This window comes from Chaetodon trifascialis, chromosome 20 (assembly GCF_039877785.1).
Source record: "Chaetodon trifascialis isolate fChaTrf1 chromosome 20, fChaTrf1.hap1, whole genome shotgun sequence".
Taxonomy (NCBI): Eukaryota; Metazoa; Chordata; class Actinopteri; order Chaetodontiformes; family Chaetodontidae; genus Chaetodon; species Chaetodon trifascialis.
This window is the reverse complement of record NC_092075.1, coordinates 13,605,432-13,622,345: the sequence shown is the minus strand read 5'-3', so window position 1 is coordinate 13,622,345 and position 16,914 is coordinate 13,605,432. Positions and strand designations below refer to the sequence as shown.

The 16,914-nt window shown below is 44.0% G+C and overlaps 1 protein-coding gene across 1 annotated transcript in view; it reads right to left on the bottom strand.

Moving 5' to 3' along the window:
• The window catches only part of mmp17a (matrix metallopeptidase 17a), a 70,129-nt gene that overhangs the window by 2,081 nt on the left and 51,134 nt on the right, over positions 1-16,914 (bottom strand). Inside the window, exons 5-9 of the mRNA XM_070988902.1 lie at positions 11,510-11,686; positions 10,704-10,806; positions 8,848-8,930; positions 7,981-8,133; positions 7,561-7,818 (exon numbers count right to left, since the gene is read on the bottom strand). Of these exons, the coding sequence (XP_070845003.1) occupies positions 7,561-7,818; positions 7,981-8,133; positions 8,848-8,930; positions 10,704-10,806; positions 11,510-11,686 (774 nt within the window). The remainder of the gene's footprint in view (positions 1-7,560; positions 7,819-7,980; positions 8,134-8,847; positions 8,931-10,703; positions 10,807-11,509; positions 11,687-16,914) is intronic.

Here is a 16,914-nt window from a genome sequence, read left to right as displayed (position 1 = left end):
AGAAGTGCAATGAGGATGCAAATGAAAAATTACAACACAGCAAACATAAATATATTAGCAGGATTATTGAGAAATACAAATGCATAACTAACAATACAGATGTCCTTTTGCTGCTTCCTATAACTTATTTGTGCTTCCCCTCCAGCCCTGCATTCACCATACCATTTCTTCTCCTTTCAGCATGTTTCTCATCCATCTCTTAAACCTGCGATTTCTCACTCACTATTCACCATGAGTTGTCACCACATCTTCCTCATTTTCCCCTCCTCTCCTCCTTCCTCTATCGCACTGTTCTCTCTTTATCCGAGGCTTGTGGATGCAGCCTAAAGGCAGATAAAGGCTTTGATGTGGCTCCAGTTTCTCGGCCCAAAGGTGTGCGTAAATATGAATTTGTGTGTACTTGTATACATCCATGCATTTTTATGTCCCCTTCCATAGAATTGGGGATTTTATCCCACCCTCCTTTGCATGTGTCTTGTTCTCGCACACACACACACACATGCACACACAAATGTACAAACAAGGCCTGTCCAAAAATGAGGACTGGCCAAACGTCCTCACTATTCAAAAATATCCTCACTCCTGAGATTATAAACTCAAATTGGTTCTCATAAAGATAGCTGTGCAAGTACACACACACACACACACACACACACACACACACACATCAAAGAGCTTGGAGCAGGACCTCTGAAGCTGGCGGAAGCTCAGACGCAACACAGACCTCCAAACACCTGACAGGGAAAAGAGCTTCCACACATTCAGCTGGGAGCTGCTGCAGGGGAGAGAGGTGATGCCTTGCTCCCACTGAGAGCGGCCTGAAATGAGGACTGACTACCTCCTGCTAATTAGTTGTTTTTGTGCCAGTTTTGAACACCTACAAGTGCTCTATCAAAGCCTAATATGTACAGCCAACTGGTGGAGGCGTTCCCTAAAGGGGATTTGCTTGGTAAAGGCTGCCAAAACAATGCAAGTTAAAGCAAACATTACTGATGCTTATGGGAAAGTGGCATGTCCTCAGCATTTGACCTATTGTAATTGCTCAGGAACAGCAGGCAACCTTTCTCCACCACCCGGGGACCGACTCCACATAAGGCCCTCATCTAGTCAAAGGAAATGTCAGGGCCGAGCAGATTTAATCATTTTAGAGTGTCATTGTCTTGAATAAAATCACAGTGTATCACATTATCTTGGAAAATGTTCAGTCGTAAAATTGAATGAATGCATTACCCCTTAAACTTATATCACAGCCTATTTCTTCTTAACCCATTCAGCCCCATTTTAGTATGATAATTGGCAGACTTTCTGGGGAAAACCTGGTCTGATTAGGATGGAGTCTAATAACACTGGCAGCTATTTTGGAAACTCTTTACAACCTCTTCCCCTATGAAAGTAAATGGAAAACAACCCAACTTTAATGTGCACATGTTGCTTGGATTCCCACAACAACATGCAGGGAGGGGTTAAAACCAAGCATGGTGGTTCATTTTGCTCTTAAGAATCACAGCTGTGACATATTGGACTGACAGAGAGATCAATGCCAACGGCAGTTGATTTTTGGCCAAGTCTCACTTAAACAGTGGGTAGCGACTTGTCAATCACCTTTGTAGGCATGCTCCTAAAGCATATCCTACTTTATCATATATTTTCCTCTAAATGTGGCCATAATTTACACGATGAACATCATGCTGTGATGAAAAAGACCTGAAGCTAGAAGCTGAGGAAATAATTTAAGGGAGAAGTAGGTTAATTTTCTCAGAAACTTACCGAGAATCGAACATAATTTTCCTGCCAGTGGAGACGCCCTCTGCTGGCCGCTGGAAAGAATGCAGGTTTAGGGCACCTCCGCTTTGGCTTCACTTTTCAGACCCGAAAGCTCTGTGAACTATTTACACTGTCTATGAGTTTAGCTGCTCTTTTAATAAAAGGAAATATTCTCAGTGAGCTTTTAAGTTTATTATATATTAACATTAAAACAAATACAACCCTGATTCCGGCAAAGCTCGGACGCTGTGCCAAGTACAGTGAACGAGTAGCTATATGTGATCATGTCAAAGTGCAAAAAAGGCTTTTCATCTGGCTCGCCTTAGTGACAGAGTTGGAGGAGTGACAGACTTCAGCAGCCAAAGCCTGCTTTCTGAAGTGTTTCTTATTCTATTTTAATCTGGTACATCAGTCACACACCTTCCTAAAATGGGCCTGCGAGACACCAAGAGGGAGTCTCTCTATATTAGAGCAGAGAAACGACGGAAAGGAAGAAAAAGACAAACGTCTAGACAGGCATTAGCACTATTTGTCGCTTGCTTCAATTTTAGACCTGATTGCGCCTCCGTGGCAGCACTGCACTCATCATTATAGATGTCAGAAACGGACAAATCTTTAGGAGTTGGGGTCGTAAGCACTAAGCTGTGGGCCAAAAATTGAGAGAAAAACAGTCGAACCGGCACACATTTCATAATAGAACTATTTGGGGAAACTTCTACAATGTTTAAATCACCTCAACATCCATCAAAACATTCAACCTCTTCCACAAAACTGTGTTCATATCGCACTAATGACGGCTCGTCATAATGGATAATGCCATGCTAATGCCACACATAATCACACGGGGGCCAGCTGTGAGCTCAAACACATGCAGCACACACACACACAAACACACACACCTTTTCACTCTCACATATACGCGTGGGTTTTATTGAAGGCACTAGATGTTTTATAGGAGGTAAAAGAGCAGAATGTTTTACAGGCGCAGATGCACGTGGCCTGTTACGATTACTGACATGACAGATTGAGGCGTGACGCGCCACGCTAACGATCACATTACCAACCTCCTATAAACACTCACACTCAGAGAACCGGGAGGAGCATAAAGAGAGCAGGGGAGGTTAGGAGGAGGTTCAAAGGTGAGCGATAGGAAGGCAGGAACATACACACTGACTGAATAATACAAACTAAACAGATATTTGAATGAATGCATTTTCTTGGTGCATCCGTTGTTAATTTAAATTGTTGAACGTGAAAATCACCTTGGGCATTCTTTACTGATTGGTCCAATTATATTGACAAAAAAATTTTAGTGAGTTGGACGCTAGTAAACGCCTGACAGCGTTATTTGTACATGGAGGGAATTGCAAACGGCATATTTTAAATGTTTCTTTACAGAGGGTACGTTCAGGGCTTCGAAGCTCTGCTCCTGTGAATGTTCCCATTTACCTGATCATCATACTGACTTTCAGGAATATTCCATGAGCGTTTCTTCTACTAGATTAAACTGCTTCCTTCCCACCACCTCAGCTTGTTAATTAGAAACATTGAATGGAGGCAGGTAAAATGTGTCATAGCTCTGGGACCTGATATTAATATCTACTGAGTGTGTCACACACATCATGGGAAATCTAGATCTGGAAGCGGGTTGTTTTTGCCACACAGTGTCGAACAAACCTCAAATAATATCAACATTTCTCTAAAGTCTGACTCAACGTAATCAAAGACTATAAGTGGCTGATTTACGTGTGAAAACAGCCGTCAGGGACGGTTGATGAGTTTTTCCAGCGTCCAGTGGTTGACCATATGTCACAAAGCCTATGAGCTAACTCTGGGCCCATAGCAGAGAACAATCCTCGTGTCGTCCATCTGGCACTGACGCTTCTTCCCCAACGTGTTTCACAAATTTCACAGACTATAATGAAATTCTGGAAGCAGTTTAATTACATACTGTATGAACAGAAGGCCGTGCTCACGCTGCCACAGTGAAACACTTCTCACGCGCGATCGCTCGGTGACAACAGATGAGTGAGATGCTGTAAAAAAGAGAGAAGTCCTGGCTGTGGTCGGAGGAGCCGTCTGCTTGAACGCTGCAGTCTGGGTAAGGATGGCACTCTCACATGTTAGTTTAGCAAACAGCTCAGGCTGGAAGTGGAGATGAGCAGAGACACCCTGGGAGCCTAATAAAGTACCTGTTATTCCCAGCGTAGCTACTGCAGAGTGAACACTCAAACTGAGAGCAGCCACAGTAACACATGTTCATGCTGAGAACATATAAATACTCCAATGGTCACTGTATAATTATGAATATCAGCAATATTATCTTTAATATCGACTTGCATTACAACAGTGCAAGTTATCTGGATGTGTTGTTGAGGGTGAAGTTTGCTAATGACCATCTCAGCTTCCTCTGTAGTGTGTTTCAGTCACAGCCAGCACGCAGACCCACTATGCCAGAGAAACCATGTGGATCAGTCCAACACAGACAGACACCGACACACACACACACACACACACACACACACACACACACACACACACACACACACAAACATCTACTGTACCCAGCTGAGATGATTTGTTTGCCAAGTCATTTACTGACTGCAGTCGCCCCCAACTTCAACATATTACCAGGTTTTGATCAACATTCTTGTGCCTGCATGTGGACGTTCAAAGCTGAGCTCCAGATTACTTTTAAAAAGACAAGAACAGAAATATTAAAATATTAATATTAAAATATGTAAAATATATTTATATTTAGAATATTAATATTAGGGCTGCACGGTGGCGCAGCAGGTAGTGTGGGTGCCTCACAGCAAGAAGGTCGCCGGTTCGATCCCCGGGTCAGGCGGGGCCTTTCTGTGTGAAGCTTGCATGTTCTTCCCGTGCATGCGTGGGTTCTCTCCGGGTACTCCGGCTTCCTCCCACAGACCAAAAACATGCTCATTAGGTTAATTGATGACTCTAAATTGTCCGTAGGTGTGAGTGTGAGTGTGAATGTTTGTCTGTCTTTGCATGTGGCCCTGCAATCGGCTGGCGACCGGTTCAGGGTGTACCCCGCCTCTCGCCCATTGTAGCTGGGATAGGCTCCAGCCCCCCGCAACCCCGAAAGGGATAGGCGGTATAGATAATGGATGGATATTAATATTAACATCTTGCCTCACAGCAAGAAGGTCACCGGTTCGATCCACGGGTCGGGCAGGGCTTTTCTGTGTGAAGCTTGCATGTTCTTCCCGTGCATGCGTGGGTTCTCTCCGGGCACTCCGGCTTCCTCCCACAGACCAAAAACATGCTCATTAGGTTAATTGGTGACTCTAAAATTGTCCTCAAATGTGAGTGTGAGCGTGAATGGTTGTTTGTTTGTATATGTTGCCCTGCGATCGGCTGGCGACCAGTTCAGGGTGTACCCCGCCTCTCGCCCATTGACAGCTGGGATAGGCTCCAGCCCCCCTGCAACCCCAAAAGGGATAGCTGGGTATAGAAAATGGATGGATGGATTTTCTTTAAGTTACTCTATTGATCTGTACTTATTTCTCTCCTGATGCTGCTGTAGCATCTGAATTAGCGATCAGTCGCTGATTTACACATCCCGCAACTCTCCACAATATCTACATCTGTAGCCTCTAAATGCTCCACTGGTGTTGATCAGCTGCCGTCTGCTGTGTCTGAGCTTGCTGAGTGTTGTGATATGGTCACAATCTCCCAGTCTGTTTCTGAGTTATTGAATGATGGCCAAAAAGTATTTTTAGAGAACATTATGACATCACAGTGAGGTCAACCTTTGACCTTTTGGAGATGAAATGTCACCACTTCATCAATTTATCGTACGAGACATTTAGGTGAAATTTTGTCCTAATTATAGTCAGAATTATTCTGAATTATTGAGTTATGGGCAAAAATAGAAAAACTGATTCATCCATTTCTATTCCTTTAAACTGGGCAAATACATTTCAGAATGAGTAAATGTTATTCACCCTACACTGAGCGTGCAAGTAAAATGACATATTTTCTAAGTCACGGACTGGTTACAAAATTCAGGAATGACAGGAAGCCAGGAGTCAAATCAAAATAGGAGCAAACACAACCTGCCACGTAAGTCAGGAAAGAAAAGTACAGCTCAACTAAACTAAACAACAAACACAGTAAAACGAAAAAAACCAGCAGTTACGATTCTGAATAGCTCAGCTTAGTCTCCATTTGCATATTTGCATGGCTCAGTCAGTTCAAATGGATATTTACGGTGTGTGTGCTGGCGTGTGTGGTGTGTGAGAGCCACAGTGATTGTGATGGTGAGGGAGGGCTGGCTGAGTAGGCTGATGGCTGCAGGGCAGTAACTGATGCTGCTCCACACAGCGTGAGGACCGATCCACTGAAGCTGCACGCCAGGGGGCAGTCTGTAAAATGCATGGCTGCCCAAAAAGGGGTTAAATCAGCACTTTCCTCCACTGTTTTCAGTTGCAAACCGCTAACTGTTCACATAACAAGCTTCAGTTTTATCTCGGAGCAGGAAAAGGCTGAGTCGTATCAGAAGATGGATCTACAGTTTAGAGGTTAAGGCAGGTGGAGCAATCTCTGCTAAACCTCCTTGATTAGATTAGGGATCTTGCCATCCCATCCTAAGTGTTTTCAAACAGAACCACTGAGCTCGCAATGGCAGAATGGATTAATATGGGGAGTCCAGCTTGTGGATTCATAACACCTAACACAGCTCTCCACTGTGTTTGCGGTGTAAAGGTCAAGGCTGTTGTTGGCAAGCTGAGATTCCAGTCTTACAACCTCCGTCTGGTAGACTGACTCAGTGCCTGTAATCTAAAAAGTTTGTTGCCTGGAAACTTGTGCATCTTGCCTCCGAAAGGTCCCTAAAGGCGAACATACAGCCGTACTGTTCATTTTCCATAACCACAGCTCACTTTTTACGGGTCACTGATTATTAGTGTACGTACTTGCCAAGAGTCTTTCCCGTATATCTACAAAATACCAAACAGGCATGGGATGTGCATGGCTCACGACAATATCAGTGAGGTGAGGTTACTAAAAGACAATACCTGCCCCTCTGCTGTCTGGCAAGTGATACAGAAGTATCATTTTCCTAGTATTCTTTCCTCTGGCTGAGACTCCTCAACCCATCCCCCACACTCCACCATGAATAACACTGTAGTGTTATTTGTATGACTTCATCAATTTAGATAATTCTTGTACCGCGAGTGGCATAGAGGGACGACAACTAGCATTTTGTTATACAACCGTGTACTGCAGCATGATAAATAAATCAGCCTTGTACCTTGTTTATGAGTTTTTGTGTGGACATGTTGGATGTGTGTGTGCAGGCAGCGCATAGTATTAATTTGAATGATAAAATACTTCATATTTAAGGATGAGAAAAACGATCATTACCTTCAGAGAAATGTTGCTGTAGGTTGTCATAGAGATTGGATTTATGCTCGGTTCAGCTAAGCTAATCGTTTGGAGCCTTTTGAAGCTGGACGTCACCAAATTCCACACCAACAGTTTGGTTAAGTGTGTTTTTCACGTAAAATTTGTTGTTGAGATTACCTGAGTGACACAGCTCCCAGCTCCCTTTAGAGCCACATAAAACTTTTAAAACCTGTGTGTGTTTGAGCAGTTTTCCACTGATGGGGAAATTTGTCTTGATAGCTGGGTTTAAATGTGGGGTTATTTCAAAACTTAATGAGGTACAGAGCACAAAGATGAGAATGTTTCAGAGCCCTTCTTTAACCGAATCCACTTCAGCTCGCTGAAGTTAAATGACAAGTGTTGGTTTTTAAGGCGACTCACCGTCTGACCACCTCATGGCGTCATCCAGGTTAGGCGGCAGCCCCTTCCAAAGCGTGCTGTCTTTGGGGTAGCCCAGGTCCATGCGCCTCAGGTGGTCGTCGTAGCGCCAGTAGTGGTTGTCCTTGAAGAAGTAGGTTTTGTCGTTGTGTAGCCAAACAAAGGCTGCATCCACTCCCTCCGAGGGCAGGCCAAAGTCAGTGATTGGTCGAGGATAACCCTCCTCCACGTTATTGTCTTTAAATACCCAGTACTTTAGACCTGAAGAGGGTGGGGACAGAGGTCACAATGAAAGGCTGAAATAACATCTTTCTATGGAATTCATGTCAACTGTGCTTGAAGTGGAGGAGCAAGACGGCAAAGATATACCTGGTCAGTCAACTAAACCCACACATACAAACACAAAACGAATGCTGTATTTACCTTTGAAAAAGACTATTTTGTGGTCCCCTGGTCTCTCATACACCGCATCCACACTGTCCAGGTTGGGCGGGAGGCCCCTCCAGAAGCGATGGATCTGAGCCGGACGCAGAGACACCAGGTGCTTCTCTCTGGTTAGTCGCCAAAAGTACTTCCCTGTGACAGACAGGAAGTGGTAAGAGCTTGGAACTTCTTCACAATCTCCTTGTGGAGTCTTCTACAAGAAAAGCCATGTGTGGTTAGGACACAGTGAACTGTGTTGGCAGTAATACTATTACAGGTCCTACCACTCCTTCACATTGGCATGACTATTAAAGCAATTTCTGCTTAAAAATATGTATTTTTTTTATGTTTGTCTACTTGTATCGACCTCTGAAGACTGTTAAGGTGGAAGTGTAACTAATTAGGACGAAGGGGAGCCTTAGCCAATACATATCATGCACTATTATGCTTTAAGACAGAATTTGATGACTCATGGTGACTTTATCCAACATGTTTTGCTCATGAAAGTTCTCTTGCTTTGTAAGTGTACGAGCCTCGCTGGCCAATAAGCCACAATTATCCATTTCAAGCTCAGCAAGTACACAGCAAAACAGTCGAGGCCCTGTGGGACCGTTTGGTTTAGAGTGCAGAATATGTGATGGTGAGTGAGCCTGTGAGACGAGCCCTGGGAGCCACACATGACTTGGCTTTCTATTGATCGCTGGAGCCACCGCTCCATCCGGTGGCTGGGCCCCTGTCCCTTACTCTCTCACTTTATCTCCTCTCCATTCACCTCTTTTTCTCTCCTCTCTCTCACTGTCACTCCCTATCTATCCGTCTGTCCATCTGTCTCTCTTTTGTTTACTTTCTCATTTTAAGCTCGGATACCTTTGAAAAAGAAGGCCTCCCCTCGTATTTGGGCCACGGCATCAAAGTGACTGGCGCATCTGTCTGGGGCATCTCGTGCCAGCCTGAGAGAGGAAAGTTTAAGTGAGGAGAATAAAGAGGAAGGAAGGAAAGTTTTAGAAACGCAGGATTCAAATCCACACTCTGAACATTGAGTGTTTGAGGCGATATATACCTAATTTATACTTTAAACACATAGTAAGGTGCAGTTCACTAAAAAAGAACCAAATCAGCTAAAGGCATTTTCATACAAAAAGCCCATTATGTGATAATTGCACCCACCTACTGAGAGAGTCTGTGTGCATGCATGTGTGTGTGTTGGGTGTGATTAAATAGGCTAAAAATTAAGTGAAATGCTATCACTCTGACGCGGTGAGGTGCATTTATCTGCGGGGCTAATAAGTGATTTAAAGCACTGACGTGGTCGGCCTGCCAACGATGAAGCCATTAGCACCACAGGGCTGCCACTGTGAGTGGGAGGCCGCCCTCGTATGATCAACAAAGATCGCCATTCAGAGCTCTATTAACACAACACCTCTGCATCCTGCTCGGCATTTGTGACCCTTGTCAACCATAATCCAGCTTTTCCATGTGTCGTCGTGACCCGACGGCGGTGGGGGAAAATGAGCAATGAGAGCTTGATAGCAGCGAGGAAAAGAAGCTTCTGTATGTCTGTTTAGATTAGAAATGCTGCGTCGTCTTCGCATGTTAGCGTGAGCGTATGCATGGAGGTCGGCAAGCATTGGATGCTGTTGTCAGAGTAGTTTGAACACACAGTTTGATCACTCCCTAAGCAAGCTGCCCTCTCTTGATCCTATTAATTCAAGAGAACATCTGAGCACAGCTAAGTCTCTCGCAAAGCAACCAGTCTCCATTCGTGTTTGATAATAATTAGCACATCAAACTTTACAAGGTTAGAGCTATGGCAAGCTGGTAAAAAAATATGTTTTCAGTGAATAAATGTTCAAAAATACACAGAGCTGGATTTGCTTTTGTCCTGCTGGTTGATGTGCATTCAAACAATATTCAGATGCAGTTGGAAATATAAATGTAATACTAATGAGACATTTCCCGTTGGAGAGGAGAGATACCGTCACACGACAGCTCGGCTACCGCTTTGCGGAATCGTGTTAAATAGCTGACAAAAACTCCTGAATGCAGGTCCTCACTCAAAATTCACTGATGGCTCGTGTGCTGAGCGGTCTGACTGACACGCTGCACTGCTGCAGAGTGAGACATCTTCACATCAAGTGAACCGAAGCATAATGAAATCTTCTACTAATACTCCTCAGATGATGATTTCTAATGACTTTGACGTCCGGATCACCGTCCCTAATGTGCCACCTTCACATCAGGTTGCCAACTGGTCCGTCGTTTTAAGAGGAAAACCTTCGGTCATATTATCTCTCTCTTTAGTAAAATGCATCTTTAAATCAGTGCAGATCAACACGGATGGAGCAGTGCGGGTCGTGTCAATGAAGGAGTTCAATGAGCTCAACAGCCCTGCCAGTTTGGGAGTCAAGTTTGGGAATCCTGTCCGAGATGCTCCGCACTGCAGCATTTACGGGCTGTTATGCGTCTTTTTACTTCTACATGCTTTTCTGTGTTCATCTATAGGGGACGTTTTACAGACTCTGCTCCACCATCTATACCTGGGCAGTGCACAGATAGAATAGGGCCTGAGGGAGCTCGGAAAAGAAAAAAACAGCGAGTATGTGTGTATTAAGAGGGCCAGAAAAGGGGAGAGAGAAAGGAGTGAATGAAGCGTCACAGCTGAGGAGGGTGGAGTGGATTATTTCTCTGCGCTGCACTTAAAGGACATCACATCTTCTACTTACAGGAGAGTGGATCTGTTTTCAGGAAGGTCCAGCAGGACGGGAGGCTCAGCCGTCTGGGAGGGGCCGCCAGGTCGGTTTGTGTGGGACACTGAGTCTCTGACGCCTGAGGAGGAAGTATGATTAAAGAACAAGGCAGCTAATTTTATCATTTATCTATCAGGAAGAGACGACATCTGATTGGATCTGCTGCTTTATTTCTTTGTCGTGTGTCATTGCCAACTTGATTCCATTGAGTTTTGAACTCTGACGAAAAAATAATCTCTTAATCAGAAACACAATTAACACTGTGCTTCCTCCCCTTTTGCATTATTATAAATGAACTATATCGTACCACATTATAATGTCAAATATACAGTATAAAACCCCTTACTCTTCATTTTGTCTGAGTGTCTACGCTCTTTTTTAATTCACTTTGATTCATCTCACCGGCCTGTCCATCAGCAGTCTTTACTGCACTTCATTCTCATCTTCAAGATCATTAGTTTCTCCCACACACACACACACACACACACACACACACACACACACACACACACACACACACACACACACACACACAAGGCTGCTCTCTTTACCAGTGAATGGTGTGATAAGGTCATATGCTATAAAGAGGTCCAATTAACTCAATGCGTGTTTTCATTAATCAATAACCTTGTTCTACAGAGCTCATCCATTGCTTCCCCCACACACACACACACACACACACACACACACACACACACACACACACACACACACACACACACACACACACACACACACACACACACACACACACAGAACAGTAGATGGATGTTCCCTCGTACCGTAGAGCTGCCAGACGCGGACCTTGTCTTCATAGGGTAGGTCGTATTTCAGAGGGTCTCCGACAGGACCCTGGTAGTATGGCCTCATGATGGACTCCATGGCTGAGGTGTGAACCAGCCCGATGGCGTGACCGAACTCATGGACTGCAACCGCAAACAGATCCATCCCATGAGAGTCTGAAGGGGACAGAGAGAGAGGGAGGGAAAAGGAAACCATCATCATGTATTGTGTTTTTATACATCTTAAAAGTATAAAATGTTATCTTTATGTTATTGTTTGTGTCGTTTAGCATGTGTTGTCCTAAATGTAAATTATACGGCATGTGCCATTAGTCGACATATTCAAAAAAACACACATCTCCTAAAAGTTTGTGTCATGCACTTGCATTTGCTCTGCAATAAAAGCCTCCAATTTTGAAAATTGCAAATTTGCCTCCCTCCCGTTGCCATTTAGGTGAGCAGTCCGTTCAATCAAAGAAAACAGCTACACAATGCTGCACACAGCACATTTTTCTTTCCCACAGTCACTTCTGTCCAGCCTAGTAAATTACTTGACATGAAAATTGCACACTTAAAATCTTAGCCGCGGCTCCTCTTCCCTCGCTCTCAACGTTTAACAATGATTCTGCTCCCTTTTGAGGCTGCGACAGGAAGCAACAGATAGAGAAGCAGGAGGTGGAAATATTGCTAAAGGAATCATAAGGAGACATGATAACAAAGGTTTTCACTTTGAGGAAACGAGTCAGTATTAGCAGCTCTAAAAAGGCACTGATGACTTTTTGTTGAACTGCCTCTAGCTCGGCATCAGCTTTGACATAGATCACCTTGCTGTTTAAAGTTTGGGGCTTTTGTAGAACCAACACGACCCCTGTTTGCATGTTTATCCCTTTTATGAGTGAACTCTATAGGTTGCAAGTTAAGAAGCATGACAGACAGCTCTGGTGGCTGTGAGTGCTGTTAGGCGTGTGGTGTAGTGAGATAACTATGGTAATACTGCCTGAGCCCCTGGGCTGCCAATCAAAACCTGAGTGCGGAAAGACACCTAAAGAGGCTGCAGGCTATTAGAGCACATCTCCCTGATGTTCAACTAAGAAAGAAAAGGCGAAGCCTCCGAAAACTCCTTGTCTGGCTCTGCTAAGCAAGACAAAACCTGGGTTTTAAAGATTCAGATGTGCAAAAATGTGAGTGCTGGTTTGTCGAGCCAAGCTAGCTTAGAGCTCCTTGGTGGCTGGGCTGAAGTCTGTATTCTGTTAACCTTATGCTGGCCTCGACTTGGGAACATCTCAGTGCTGCGCTCTGTCAAAAGACAAAGGACAATTGGAGACATGCACTTGTGCTTACAACACCTGGGATGTTCAAAAGCCAAATGCCAACTCTAATCTACAGGAGCACATGGTGCAGAGAGAAAAGGTGGATGAAAGGAGGGATCGAGCAGGAGAGAGCAGGGATTCAGAACAAAGTAGGTACCATGTCATCGTATTTACAGTCCATCAGAGGCTGACGGAAAAAATCCTCATGCCTCCGGACAAAGTCAGAGCTGAGAGATATCCGCGATTCAACGAGGCTCATTGAGTTAAACAATCGTGGCTGGCAGACAGACAGAGAGAGGAAAAACAGAAAGAGGGGTTTAGAGCACAGACAGGCAGAAGCAGAATGATATGAGTGCATGGCTGAAGGCATGAGAAGCAGCATAAATCCAGGGTATCATAAGATATTGTATTAAAAATCTCATTACTTTGATGCGCAGTAAATATAACATATTCAGGGGTACCTTGCATTTAGCATGATGTATCCAGAATACTACAAACATAACCTGCAGCGCCGAGATGAAAGTTTAATAAAGATGGTGTACCATAGGGTAGATGGAAAGAAGCAGGAGCACAGCTAGCTGTGGGCTCTCCTTTCCACTCCATGTGAGTCCTCGTGGTATTGTGACCTTACATTACATTGTGCCATAACGACTCCACAATCAATATTTTTTCATTTGAATAATTTTACTATGTTTAAGGCAGGAATGAAGCACAAGAAGAAGAAAAAAACTGCAGAAAATGGCTATGCTCAAGTACAAGTACCCTGAATTTGTACTTTTGCACAGCACTTGTGTAAATGTACTGTTTCACTCCCTCTGCTGTGGGCTCCGCTCCGCTCTGTGTGTGGAGGAGTTCAACCCCACCCTCCTGCAAACAGGAGCAGGCAGAGGGGCAAAAGTTGCCTTCATGCCCGTCGTTTCCTCTCGTTTTTCTTTTTTAAATTCTTTTCCAGAGGACAACCACGGTCACGTCCACTTTTTTGTAAAAGGTAGCTCAGCCATTGCTTTGCAGTAGAAGTGGGTGCGCTGTGACAGGCTGGTAGATAAGGCAAATATTGATAGGGATGCAAACCTACACCCCTAGAGGGACCATTACCCTTACCATATATAGGCCTACTAGATTATTAGAAAATACTGTGAATGCTTGATTTCATTCCACGCTCCAGTACAGCTCAGACCCTAAACCTTATTCAGTAAACCTCAAATGGCAAGCGGATCATCATATTAATATTCCTGAGGAGGAGCAGACTTGGATCCTTGGAAATATGGAAAAGCTGTCCAGAGACACAAATATTAGACCTCTGCTCTTTGAAATATTTATCAGAGTCTATTGAGTCTCCATTTAGGCTCAAGTCAGATTTACATGTGATAGAGTTATGATTAAATGAGAGTGGGACATTTTATGGTTGAAAAATAAGCTTGTCAGTGCTCTCTGCTGGACAAACTACGCAATGGCGTTACTGTTCAGCATCCCTGTGATGCAGTTTCTTGTTATTTACCCTCCAGGACACAAGCAGATAATCAGCTGATAATATCACCCAGGCCAATATACTGGTCAGGCTCTGTTATTAAATGTAACACTCCCTTTGCGGATGATCTGCGTGTGTTTGGAAACACTTCCCCTTTCTCTGAATTTGGCCTGTCCAAAGCAGAGTGGATACAAAGAGCCACTATGTCATGTCAAAAATTAATTAACTGAGGGCGATATAAGTGTGCGTCAGCTCTTTTAGTGAATATATTTAGTGTTAAATTAGGCAAGTTGGCAGCTTTAGGAAAATGCTCCTTTAAGCTACTGAACAGACTGGATGGCTGCCCTGCAAAACAAGAGATGTGTGACTGTCACATCGATGGTCCAGGTTTAATTAATACATTTGCACTTTGCAACGAGGAGCAACAGTCAACATGCAGGTGCATCTGGCTCCACACCATCAGCAGGGAAACACTCAGGCAGAAGAAGGGATGTGACCTGTTGCTTCTGCTCACCAAGAGACTGGAGCCAACACAACAAATGCACATAAGATAAGGCCTCTCTATGCTGAAAAAACAGGAATTTGGCACCAACCAGCTTTTTTTCATGGTCCAGGATTATAAATGTAAGCAGAATTCACAAAACCATCACATAAAATAGTCTCTTTAAAGCTGCAATGTTTTGATACTCAAGGTCCTCTTGTAAACAAAGATATGTTTACATAGAGCGATTCACATCAACACTGCATCCTTAAGGTCAAACAAAAGAGCCGAATGCGTTTCCTTCCTCTTAAAACATTTGCAAAGCCAAACAGTGGAAAAACTGTCTTGTTTACATCCATGTTTACGAGCTCCTTTCTCCTTGCTTTGCTGGGGCTGTGCTGCATTTATTGGGACACTGCCGCCACCTGTGGATCAGTGGAATAGTGTGACTCCATCGGTAGGCATCGCATTACCCATGTGCGCGTGCAACAGACCATGTGACTGCTTTTTCAGAGTCTGGCAGCATTATTTTGGGTTTTACAGAGCATAACTTTACAGTTTTGGTTCACTCTCATTAGTATCCTTTCCAGACACAGCAAGCTTGGAGTGAAAAAGCTCTTAAAAATCCCTGTACGCTACCTGGCCAGCGCTGAACAGCACACTGGCAAAGTCAGTGACTATCATAGCTCGGAGCTTAGCCACATATTTCCCTCAGGAGTGAGTGCAGACCAAAAATAAAGCAGAGAAGGAGAGTGAACATTGGACTTGCATTAATCAGGTGGCCAGACACATGACTTTGAGAGAAGGCTAAAGCTGCATCTGTGTTTGCTGGATATGTAAATACACATTTGCCACACCAACTTTCATTATATAATAATATGCCAATGACGCGTTGGCAGCTTATTTGCACTCAGAGTCAGAATCACAGGTGCTGCATGCAGTCGTCGTGCATCCTTAGTGCTGAGAAATTATCTAAATGTCAGGCTGAAACATTTGAACACCCCATCGCTTTAGCGTTACATAGCTAATTGGAGAGCTATTATCCTTTCCAGACCATTAGAAAGAAAGAGAAGATTTGAAATTACACAATTAGAAAGGACCTTGGCCTAGAGGTAAGCCCCAAATTGCTAGAGGCACTTCAGCTGACAGTCTCAAAGTAAGAGTATGAGAACAGATCACAAGGCCAACGTCTTGTTTTTATAGCGGACAAATAACATTGTCTCAAGTAGAGTATCTATATCTAAAATCACATAAACCCTAATTTTGTTCTGAGAGTGTCATAAAATCAAAGTATACAACATAGTGTGGGGCTGTGTTTATTGCCATTGATTGGCCGTAAGAAACAGAGGGCTTTAGTGCGGAGTACAACCGGAGAGGAGTACTGATTTCCAAATGAAAAACTCTGATGTGCTTTGTTTGATGTACATTTCCTTAAACGTGGTGAGTGAAAGAAGTAACCTTGGAAGCAAGAACGTCTAACAAAGCAAGATGATTCACAGCTGCTGTCTTTTCACTCCTGCTCACAGTGAAGGTTGTGTCTTTAACACTATGGCTCATCTTCCCTCAGAGCACCACCGCTGTCTTAATGTTAACTGATGTCTGCAAACACGACTCCTTAAGACAAATTCTTTCCCTTGTTAATTTGCTTGAATCACTGCGAATCATTATGTTGAAATTTTGATTTCAAAAAGACAAGAACACACCCCTGACCCCTCCCTCCGTCACTGCTCTGCCCTCATCTATGCAGATGATTGCGTAAACTAATACACAATCACGCCATCATGTCCCGCCGCTGCTGCGGCCTGCGGCCTCTAATTGGAGCAGATTGAGCTGCTGTAACATATGGCTCACAGCTTTAACAGGGCAAGAGCAAAGAATGGGAATGAACACGAGTCCTGGCTGCGTCACAGACTCACCAGCTGGTACAGTCAGCATCATCTACACCCCTGCTACAAGCTTTCAACTCCATTTCTCAGGGGCAGGATGGCAACGTGGGCCTGTGGGCCTCTAGGCGCCGATTTTTTAGTCAATCGTGCGGGAGCGTGTGCCATGAATTCCTGTCTCTATCTGTCTAAAATCATCGTATTTGCACACATGAGCATGATTTTTCTTGACATGGAAACTGCAGAAATGATGCCTGATCTGC